At 44.0% G+C, this 12,042-nt stretch overlaps 1 protein-coding gene across 2 annotated transcripts in view; it reads right to left on the reverse strand.

Moving 5' to 3' along the window:
- f5 (coagulation factor V) overlaps positions 1 to 11,198 on the reverse strand; it is a 58,990-nt gene extending 47,792 nt beyond the window's left edge. The window contains exons 1-3 of one of the 2 annotated variants that reach the window (XM_033033046.1): positions 10,815 to 11,198; positions 10,137 to 10,231; positions 8,267 to 8,389 (exon numbers count right to left, since the gene is read on the reverse strand). In XM_033033046.1, coding sequence (XP_032888937.1) covers positions 8,267 to 8,389; positions 10,137 to 10,231; positions 10,815 to 10,945 — 349 coding nt within the window. In that variant the 5' untranslated portion in view covers positions 10,946 to 11,198. The remainder of the gene's footprint in view (positions 1 to 8,266; positions 8,390 to 10,136; positions 10,232 to 10,814) is intronic. The other variant, XM_033033044.1, reaches the window with a different exon arrangement.
- Between the last annotated feature and the right edge of the window lie 844 nt (positions 11,199 to 12,042).

Consider the following 12,042-nt stretch of genomic DNA (forward strand, 5'->3'; position numbering starts at 1 on the left):
CTTGTTCTTCAGACTACTCTGATAACTACTTGTTGATTTTGCACTATGACTAATTTTCGGGTTGCATTTCCTTCTGGTATCTGTGCCAGTTACCCTATTTGGAAGATTTCATAGACCTCCAAGTGACACTCTTTAGTTTAGTTTAGTTTAGTGTCACGTGTACCGAGGTACAGTGAAAAGCTTTTGTTGCCTGCTAATCAGTCAGCGGAAAGACTATACATGATTACATAGAAACATAGAAAATAGGTGCAGGAGTAGGCCATTCGGCCCTTCGAGCCTGCACCGCCATTCAATATGATCATGGCTGATTACAATCAAGCCATCCACAGTGTACAGATATGTGATAAAAGTAATAGTGCACGATAAAGTCCAGTAAACGTTATTCCCTTTATTACGTATCTGCACTCTGTGAATGGCTCGATTGTACTCCACTTGCCAGTACTCTTGTGGTGTGGTTGCTGACTTATTCCCCCAGCTCTAGTGTGCGGTCTCTTGGACACTGGGAACACCTCGGAGTTTGGAGATGAGCTATTAGTTCAGTGCTGCCTTAAATTTCACTATTTTAAAGTCATAATCTTACAGTGTGAAACAGGCCCTTCAGCCCGTCTTGCCCATGCTGACCAACACGCCCCATCTACACTAGTCCCACCTGCCCGAATTGGCCCATATCGCTCTAAATCTTTCCTATCTGGGTACCTGTCTAAATGGTTTTAAACATTGTTAAAATAGTACCTTCCTCAACTACCTTATCTGGCAGCTCGTTCCAGATACCCACCACACTTTGAGTAAAAATATTGCCTGCTCAGGTTCCTATTAAATCTTTCCCCTCTCACCTTCAAACTACATCCTCTGGTTCTTGACTATTTGACTGTTACTTTGTGTTCTTAATTGGCTGTTAAAATACTTCTGCAACAACAATTGGACTAGAGAATATGCAGATTGCTGGAGTAGCTCAGCAGGTTATTAAATTGGATAGGGTGCAGATGACATTCACCAGGATGTTGCCTGGGTTTACAGTTTAGAGAGAGGTGGGATAGGCTGGGATTATTTACTTCGGAGGGTTGGAGTTTGAGTACTGACCTTATAGAGGTGCAAAAGCTCATGAGTGACATGGATGAAGTGAACGTTCATTGTCTTTTTCCCCAGGGTGGACGACTCTGTGGGCATAGGCTTAAGGTGATAGGGGAGCAATATAAGAGGGACCTCGGGGGCAACCCTTCCACTGAGAGGGAAGTCCGTATCTGGATTGCTCTGCCAGAGGAAACTATAGAAGCGGATACAATTACGACTTTTAAAAGTCATTTGGACAGATACTGTATATGAATAGAGGGGTTAGAAGAATATGGGCCAAAAGCAGGCAAAAGCAGACTAGCCCTGTATGCCAACTTAGTCGGCATGGACAAGATGGGCTAAAGGGCCTGTTTCCATGCTGGACATCTCTATGACTCGAATGCAAAACAAATTAAAAACTAATCTAGCACGTTATAAAATAATTACTTTTGGTTTGGGTTTTGGCTGTTTCTGGCTTGCCCCCTTTTCCAACACATACAGTTACGTTAAACATTAAGCAGGTTTTCAAGGGAAAATCAGCTTGTCCTTCCAAGTATTTACATTTACAAAAAACACTGGGCATCATAGTGCAGCAATCAGATTAATCCAGTGTAACAAGGCTGTGGAAGTCCCCTCCTCCAACAGGCAGCTACACAGCTATAATTGAAAATAGTGGTGGATCAAATTAAAGAAAATTAGAAAACTATCACCATGCATGAGCAGATTGTTCCTCATGCTTTGTGTATTTTCAGGCATTTTCAAATTTTTAATCTGATGTGACAACTTATGTCAAGTTCTGGGATTTAAATATAGACTGGAGCACAAGTCAGAAAGGATCCTTCAGAAAGGATCTTTTTCACCAATTTAGAAACAAGGAACTGCAGATGCTGGTTTACAAAAAAAAAGACACAAAATGCAGGAATAACAGCATCTCAGGCCGCATCCCTTGAGAACATGGATAGGTGATATTTTGGGTTGGGATCCTTCTTCAGACTGATTGTGGGGAGGGGGAATAAAAACTAGAGGAGGGGCAGGAGAAAGTGTGGCAGGTAATAGGTGGTCACAGACAGGGGAGGGGAGGGGGGGGGGGGGGGTGTTGAAAGGAAGATGGTTGGATAAAGGCCAGAGATGAAAATAGTTGTTGAGACAAATGGATTGAAGAGCTACGAATTGTGAAGCCAACGGATCTGGGTGGAGAACTGAGGTCCTCTCTTTTTCACCAACTTCTTGAAGCCACCTTTTCGATTGTTGAAGGCTGTTAGTTTAACCGACAATTTTGATGCGTGGAATTTCTTTAGAAGTTGTTTGCCAAATAACTAACCTTTGGAATGGTTGAGGAATGCTTTCCGGCTAACTTAATTTGATAGCTTAAACCTGCGACACGTTCAGCCTTTTACATTTGATGAACAACATGTGGTTCTCATTAAACTTCAAAAGAACCATTCGACAATTTAATTTGGGCACAACTTATTAGATCGCGTTTTCTTCCTTTAATCCAATTTTCCAGCACCTGCCGTATTTGAAGTAATAATGCAGTTTTCTAGGCGTGAAGCAGGAAGTAACAGGATCAATTGGTGTTTTTATGTCCTCAGTCATTCTACTGAATGTGATCTATTTCATTGTCTTTGTATTCTTCATTCATTACCCAAAGACCAATGCAGGGAAACACAGCACACCTCTATGTCTCACGTCTCTTCCCAGAGTAAAATAATACTGGTCCAATTATTGAAGGAAGGAATTGCAGATGCTTACATCTTTACAAAAGAGGACAGAGTGCTGGGGTGACTCAGTGGGTTAGGCAACATCTCAGGAGAACATGGATAGGTCTTCGGACACATTGAGTCTAAAGAACTGTCCCAACCTGAATCGTTTCTTTGGGATGGGGAAACCAGAGCACCCGGAGGAAACCAACGCAGTCACAGGGAGAATGTGCAAACTCCACACACAGACAGAACCTGAGGTCAGGATCGAACCCGGGTGCCTGGCGCTATGAGGGGCAGATGTGTCATCCTAAATATCCAATTACTACTTCCCTATCCAAATGGATCTGGGGTTTACATCAGCCAAGATCTGATTGAATTGGCTTCTTCTGGCCTATCATTCCAATTTTTGTTCTATTTGTGCTTTTCATTAGGCAAGACATCCCGTTCCATAGCATTCTAAATAAAACTTTTTAAGAAACTGTAAAAAGTCATTAGAATCTTTAGGAATTATTTTACTCGCCAAAGTTATTTTCTTTTTGATGAATGAATTATATTTAAATACTTAAGCTCTTAGGAATGAGAAATTCTACTTTGATCAAAATGTTAGAGAGCATAATAATAATGTCTTTATTTATATAGCACATTTTTAGTCAACTTGCATTGACCCCAAAGTGCTTCACATAATTACATCCACACACACAGGCAAAGGTGGGTGAAGTGTCTTGCCCAAGGACACAACGACAGTATGCACTCCAAGCGGGATTCGAACCAGCTACCTTCCGGTTGCCAGCCGAACACTTAGCCCATTGTGCCACCTGTCGTCATAGAACAGCACAGCACAGCTCAGAAACAACCCCTTCGGCCCCCAATGTCTATGTCACACATATTGCCAAGATAAACTAATAGTTTAACTCCCCCAGCATGAAACATAGAATCATAGAAAATAGGTGCAGGAGGAGGCCAGCACCGCCATTCAATATGATCATGGCTGATTATCCACAAACAGTGCCCCACTCCTTGTTTTCCCCCATATCCCTTGATTTCATTAGCCCTAAGAGATGCCCTAATAAATGTCTATTTCTTAACCAGGCTGTCTATTTCTGTCTATGCCTCTCATCTATCTATATTACTAAATCTCTGATCTTGACCGCTTTTGGCCCACTGTGCTTCGATGTTCGACAGAACGCCACCACCTACGGCCGTCATTTTTGGCCACCTCGCTCAGAGCCTCCCTCCGCCTTACGGGTGCGGAAGATTTTTCCCATCGATGACAAATCAGAGAGATATTAATGGTTTTTTTTTTAATCACCATTCTGCTGCCCCTGCTGGGGAGGGACTATAAAACCAGGAAGTGGTGTGCATCACTCAGTCTCTGCAAGATGGATGAAGCCAAGGGTCACGTCTCTCTGAGCTCTGAATAACACTGAACAAATGTCTACGCAACTGTGAGTACCCTTAATGTGGTTTGAAAATGAAAATATGGTTTGTTTGAAGTAAAAAGGCACTGCCTGCAAATGGATGTTTGGGTGCTTTGGCTTGAAGTTGAAAGGCACTACTTACTGCAAATGGTGGCTTGGGAGCTTTGGCTTGAAGTTGAAAGGCACTACCTACTGCAAATGGAGGCTTGGGTGCTTTGGCTTGAAGTTGAAAGGCACTACTTACTGCAAATGGTGGCTTGGGTGCTTTGGCTTGAAGATGAAAGGCACTACTTACTGCAAATGGTGTCTTGGGTGCTTTGGCTTGAAGTTGAAAGGCACTACCTACTGCAAATGGAGGCTTGGGTGCTTTGGCTTGAAGTTGAAAGGCACTACTTACTGCAAATGGTGGCTTGGGTGATTTGGCTTGAAGATGAAAAGCACTACTTACTGCAAATGGTGTCTTAGGTGCTTTGGTTTGAAGTTGAAAGGCACTACTTACTGCAAATGGTGGCATGAAGTTGAAAGGCACTACTTACTGCAAATGGTGGCTTGGGAGCTTTGGCTTGAAGTTGAAAGGCACTACCTACTGCAAATGCAGGCTTGGGTGCTTTGGCTTGAAGTTAAAAGGCACTACTTACTTCAAATGGCGGCTTGGGTGCTTTGGCTTGAAGTTAAATGGCACTACTGCAAATGCACTTACTTCCTGTTTGCACTGTATATTGATTTTAGATAAAACGCTACCACGTACAGCTGTGATTTTTGGCCATCTTACTCAGTCCCCCCTCTGCTGAGCAGGTGCAGAGAATTCTTCCCATCAATGAAAAATAAAAGTGTTATTAGTGTTTAAAAAATGTTGAGAATCCCTCTCCTGTCAATCACGCTCTGAAAGCCACACCTTTTCCGGTGGGAGGGAGAGGGGTTATAAAACCCGGAAGTGTGGGTGTGGCTCAGTCTCTGCATGATGGGGGAGGGAGAGGTCATGACTCTGTCTGAGCTGTGAATCAACTGAACACACTGAATGTCTACTGAACTGTGAGTTTGGTGTTTTGTGTGGTTTTATGTTGGTTTCACCCTGCATGAAATGGTATGAAGCTGCATTTGAATTTGGTGGCCTTGGACCCTGCTTGAAGTGGAATGAAACTGCACTTGAATTTGGTGGCCTTGGATCCAGTTTGAAGTGGTTTGAAACTGCACTTGAATTCGGTGGCCTTGCACCCTGCTTGAAGTGGTTGGAAACTGCACTTGAATTCGGTGGCCTTGCACCCTGCTCATAGTGGTAAGAAACTGCACTTGAATTTGGTGGCCTTTCACCTGCTTGAAATCGTAGGAACATGGATTTGAATTTGGTGGCCTTGCACCCTGCTTGAAATGGAATTTCAAGGAATAGTCATGAGTCAACTGCCAGCCCACCAGCCGTGAGTGAGCTGCCAGCAGATCAGGCTTGAGGGACTGAGCTGCCACCCCAAGAACCCATACCAGCATTCCCGAAAGCCCCCCCACTCGCCACCAATATCGCCCTCCCGTGTGAACATGGGACCCAACGGGTCCCACTTAGTCTAGTAATTTTATATACTTCCATCAGGTCTCCCCTCAGCCTGCGATTCTCCAGAGAAAGCAATCCAACCTCTCCTTACAGTTAATATCCTCTAATCCCAGCAGTACTCTGGTGAACCTTGTCTGCACTTTCTCCAAAGCCTCCACATCCTTTGTGTAATGGGGTGACCGGAACTGCACACAATACTTCAAAGGCTGCCTAACCAAAGTCCTGTAAAGCTGCTTTTTGATTTTGTGTTTACATTAAATAAGGGTAGAAATGCATGATTACACAACTCTGCAGGCAATGTTTACTGGGTCATGGTTCAACACCCTTTTCGGGTAACCTTGTGCGTGGGCCTCTGAATACATTTTTTATTAATTAACTGTCAGTCCTATTAATTAACTGTAAAGTTAAACTGAAATGTTTCAGCAGTCTGACATGTTTTAACTGAGAATATGTCATTGTAAGATTCTAGCCAAGGTGGAATAAGAAATGATAAGAGGATGAAATAAAAACAGTGATTTCTACCTTCTTACAAATATATATATATTTTTAATTAATGATGTGTAACCGATGCCATATGATATTTGACTTCTCATTCAAGAGACAATTAGTCACGTTAACCCAGGGAAAGATTTCTCAAATGATAATTGAACCATAGAAACAAAGAACTGCAGATGTTGGTTAATACACAAAAAGAACAAAGTGCTGGAATAACTCAGCCGGTCAGGCAGCATCTCTGGAAAACCCGGAGAGGTGACGTTTCAGCACGAGACCCTTCTAGAAAGTAGCCTTGAGCTTTCATCTTCCTCATTAGACACCCTCGGACTATCTTTAATCGGACTTAACTGGTCTCTATCTTGCCCCGTACGTTATTCTCTTTATCATGCATCTGTACATTGTGGATGGCTCAATTATAATCATGTGTTATAGTCTTTCCGCTGACTGCTTAGCATGCAACAACAGCTTTTCAATACCTCGGTACAGCTCGTTCTATATACCCACCACTTTATCTGTGTGGAAAAAGTTACCCCTCAGGTTCCCATTAAATCTTCCCCCCTCATCTTAAACCTATGTCTTCAGGTTCTTGATTCCCCTCCACAGCGTAAAAGACTCTGTGCATTCACTCTATCAATTTCCTTCATGGTTTTATACACTGCTATTTAAAAAAATATATAGCAATCAAAAACATTGATTAAAATTGTTTCGAGAGTCACACTTTTTCGAGATGCCTGTGGAAAGTCAATTTCTAATGATGAAGAAATGCAGGCTCTTAACCCAAAATATCGACCCATCACTTTTGCCTCCAGAGATGTTGATTAATGCAGAGTTTTTCAAGCAGTTTGTTTTTTTGTTCCAGATTCCAGTCTCTTATCCTCTCTTTTCTCTTTACAATGTCTTTATGCTAGCTTTGTTGTGCTTGGATTACATATCACAAGGACAATATTCCCTTGAGGGCTGAGACCATATTGTGATTGTTGCTGTATCTTAATAAGACAAGAGATGGTTAGCATCATACAAAATGGAAACAGGCCCTTCGTCCCAAGTTGCCCATGCCCACCAACATGCCCCATCTACACCAGGGTCCCATGCCAACTAAGATGACCGTCTAAAATTGTCCCATTTTCCCCCATGCTAGTCCCATTTGCCAATACTATTGTATCTGCCTCCACCACTGCCCCTGGCAGCGCATCCCAGACACTCATTCTGTGTCAAAAAAACTTGCCCTGCACATCTTCTTTCAACTTCTCTCATCTTAAAGCTATGCCTTCTAGTCTTTGACATTTAGGCCTTGAGAAACAGGTGTTGAAAATAAAGAAAATAAACTCAAACATGATTAAGTGGTAGATTCTGCAAAATATCAGAAAGATGGCCCAAAACAGGGCGGTACGATGGCACAGTGGTTGAGTTGATGCCTTACAGCACCAGAGACCCGGGTTCGATCCTGACTATGGGTGTTGTCTATACGGTGTTTTCTCCCACACTCCAATACGTGCAGGTTTGTAGGTTAATTGGCTTTGGTACAATTATCCCATGTGTATAGAATAATGCTATTGTATGGGGATCGCTGGTCGGCGTGGACTCGGTGGGCCGAAGGGCCTGTTTCTGTGCTGTGTCTCCAACGTCTAAAGACAGTGAGCTGCACTCACTGATTTGGCCCGTCAGTACATGACATCCAACTGGTCAGGTTGGAGGGTGTGACCCCAATACTGGTGCACAGCACTGTTGATGGTTCAAACCTCTGCCTCCCACACCAGGTTCAGTACTGATGAAGATGCCCTCATGAGGTGCAAAATCTTGCGCTTCCTTAAAAAGTTTGCCTACCCATGATAGGAAATTCTCCCCAGTGTAATCTACAAGTAAGGCTTTGACAATTCAAAATAAATAGCTGTTTTGTCGTTAATTATATCTCAGAGGGAGATCTAGTTATCCATCTCAACTAGATGGCCCTCGGGGCACCAAGACGAGGCATACTGTACTGGACTGTAAGAAAGAAACCAATTCCACTGTGCGCTTGCACGTGACAGTAAAAGCACCAGTGAACCGTTGAACTGTACCTTCAGCGGATTTGTCGTCTGAGATTCCCTGCGGGCGAAAGTTGAAAGAGTAGGCGGCCTTATTCTTGAAATGGATTTTTAACGTATCCCCAACTTCAGCTCGTAACGTTGGTCCCAGCAGTCCTGTAATAATCCCCGCACAAAGGAAACGATAAATCATGGAAATATTAAATGTATCTATTAATCCACAGTTGTTGGACGAACGAGGAAGACCGGAATGCTCGGTTGCCCACGGTATCGGGAGGGAGCCACTGGAGACGTGGAACGCGAGAACCAAAGGCCGGTAGGAGGGTGAACCGAGATAATGCCTCCAGCGCCTTCAAGGCCAGTTGCAGAAGGAGCCCCCGGGACACAAAGATTGCCGGGCGAGGAGAGTGGCGTCAGTTCGCAGGCCGATGGAAGAAGGCCCTGCAAAGGCCCCGATGGAGGAAGGCCCGTGCACTCCGTCTATTGGAGTGGCTCTCGGGAGCCACTCCAATAGACGGAGTACGCGGGCGGACCGGATTTTGGAAATGGTGCTAAAACATGGTGGCGCCTGCATTTGTCATTTACGCAAAAAGAGTTTCACTGTGCAGTTGCATATGTGACAATTAAAGCAGCGGTGACCATTGAATATACAGGTAATGATGAGGCAGAATACAGGAGGTAAATTGAACATCTGACGGAATGGTGCCAGAACAACACGCTTGGTCTCAATGTCAACAAGACCAAGGAACGGATTGCTAACTTCAGTGGAGGGAAAGCTGAGGATCTACGAACCTGTCTTTATCGACGGGTTGGCGGTGGTATCAACCGCTTTAGGAGCCTGGGTGAACATATCACTGAAGATCTGTCCTGGACCCAGCACATTGATGCAATTATGAAGAAAGCTCATCCAATGCCCCTACTTCCTTACAAGTTTGAGGAGATTTGGCATGTTGACGAAATACTACATTGAACTTCAACAGGTGCAGTAGAGAGCATATTGACTTGTTGCATCACAGCCTTCTTCATCAACCCAACTGCCCAGGAATGAAGGAGAGTGCAAGGCACTGCCCTGGCCATCACGGATACTGACCTCCCCACCAGAGAAGGAATCTATAGGAGGCTCTACCTCAAAGAGGCAGCCAATATAATCAACTACCCACACCACCCTGGCCATGCTCTCATTTTGCTCCTACCATTGGGAAGAAGGTATAGGAGCCTGAAAACTGTGACCACCACATCCAAGAACAGCTTCTTCCCAACAACCATCAGGCACTTGAACACTAAACATTCACCTCAACCACAAAACAACTACGGACTGTGTCTTTTATTACATTTCCCCCCCAATATTCTAGTTACTAAATTGTGTGGTTGATCGTTGGTTGGCGTGGACTCGGTGATTGGCCGATTGGCCTGTTTCAGCTCTGTATCTCTAAAGTCGAAAGCCTAAATTAATGAATTTTTGATGATTAAATGTATCTGTGTGTATTGCGTTTACAGGCCTGTTAAGCTGCTATATATAAGAATTTCATTATTCCATTGTTGGTACATATGCCAATCAAACAGTCTTGACTCTTGCATTTCATACCCTTTTAGGTTTAGGTTTATCATTGTCACATATGCCGAGGTACAGTGAAAAGCTTTGTCTTACGATACGATACGATAGAACTTTATATATCCCAGGAAGGAAATTGATCTGTCAACAGTCATAAAAAACAAGATACATGAAACATGAAATTAAAGTGACGAGTGGAAAGGATTGGGGATGTGGAAAGATTGTGGATGGAGGGAGGGTGGGCAGTCTTGCACACTCTCCAAGCAGATCAGATATACCACCCGTACACTTTGACCATTAATGCCAACTCAATTTTCAACACATTTGATTTTATGTCAGAGCAGTAGTTACCTCTCCACTCGGGGCCAACTTTTTCTCTGCTGAAACCAGAGTCATGGTACTCCTTGTAAACAATTTTTTGAAAAGTCTTGGTTTCTGCTGACAAACTGAAAATACACCGTTACAGAGAAGGTGTTAGCTCACCTTTCCAAAGGCCATCACCACCTCAAAGACAGACCCTGATTCCCAACTGAAGGACTAGTTGATCTACAGAGTAGGAACAAGGAACTGAAGATGCTGGTTAATACACAAAAGGACACAAAGAGCCGGAGTAACTCAGCAGGTCAGGAGAATATGGATAGGTGATGTTTCGGGTCGAGATCCTTCTCCAGACTGATTGTAAGGGAATGTGGGGGAGAGAAGAAAGCTGGAAGAGGGGAGAGGCAGTCAGAGCCTGGCAGGTAATAAGTGGAAACACAGAAGCAAAGAACTGCTGATGCTGGCTAATATACAAAAGGACACAAAGTGCTGGAGTAACTCAGATCAGGCAGCATCTGTGAACAAGATTTAACTACTTTCTTCAGACTGATTGTAGTGAGGGAGAGGAAGAAACGGGGAGGGGGAGACAAAAAGGGGAGGGTGGTATTCAGGTTTACACGAGACACAAGAAATTCTGACTGTAATTAGTTAAATATTTATTGCTTTTAAATATATGCAATTAACGAGGGAAGAGAAAGGTACGATTCTAACCTGTGTCCTCCACGTTTGGAGTAGACCCACTCTATTCCAACAGCAGCTATATAGTGCAGCCTTACTGCCGCCAAGCAGCCGCGTATGAGACATGAAAACAGCAGCAACAGGAATGAGGAGCGGGTCTTCATGATCCTAGCCCGTGTCTTGCAGACTTCTCGTTGCCAATGTCCACCAACCTGCCCCCAGGTTTTATTTGGAGTCTGACGCGGGGACAACGAGCGTGTCAACGGCAGGATCACAGGGCTGTCGCAAGCTTCTGGGTAAACACAGGTGCAGTCAGATACCGCTGCGGTTCTCTCCTGAAGCTTTAGCGGCAACTATGTGGCAACATCAGCTACGCAGCCCTGTGAAATAGCACCGAACATCGACCGGGAGAACCAGCGCTGATATGCTTCAAATACAGTATGCAGTGACAAGGTACCTTCAATCCGAAACCTTGAAACCATATCTCTGCCCATACTCTCTACATATGTTGTCTGCCTGAGCCGCTGAGGGTTCTTCCAGCGCTTTTGTGTTCTGCTGAAACGATTGGAAGTATTGCTCATGAAATGTTGTAGATATTACAATATATTGACAATGAATGGGGGTGATTTCATACGAAAGCAGGGCAAGTGTCAGGTTGTGTCAGCAGAGTAACACGTTTACCGTGGAGAAAGTCATGGAAGCAAAGGAATTGAGGACAATTAATAATGATGTCTGGGAACAAAAGATAGACAAAAAGCTGGAGTAACTCAGCGGGACAGGCAGCATCTCTGGAGAGAAGGAATGGGCGACGTTTTGGGTCGAACTCCTTCTTCAGACTGGTTAGGGATAAGGGAATTCGGGATAAGTTATGCTACTGGTAGGTTTGAAACGTATAAAGGTGTTAGCTCCCTGGAGCTCAGGAAGCTAAAGGGTTTAAAATAATGACGGGGAATTGACAAGATGAATGCAGTCTTTTACCCAGGGTAGGGGAATCAAGAACCAGAGGACATGGGGTTGTGAGGGGAATGATTTAATGGGAACCTGAGGGGAAACCAGAGGGTGGTGGGAATATAGAATGAACTTCCAGAGGAGGTGGTTGAGGCAACATCAAAAACATTTGGACAAGTACATGTTTGGAGGGATGTGGACCAAATGTGGTCAAATGGGACTAGTGTAGATGGGGCATGTTGGTCAGCAAGGAAGAGTTGGGCTGAATGGCCTGTTTTCATGCTGTATGATTCTATGACTAAGTGTATCCTAG

Source organism: Amblyraja radiata, chromosome 14 (genome assembly GCF_010909765.2).
Source record: "Amblyraja radiata isolate CabotCenter1 chromosome 14, sAmbRad1.1.pri, whole genome shotgun sequence".
Classification (NCBI taxonomy): domain Eukaryota; kingdom Metazoa; phylum Chordata; class Chondrichthyes; order Rajiformes; family Rajidae; genus Amblyraja; species Amblyraja radiata.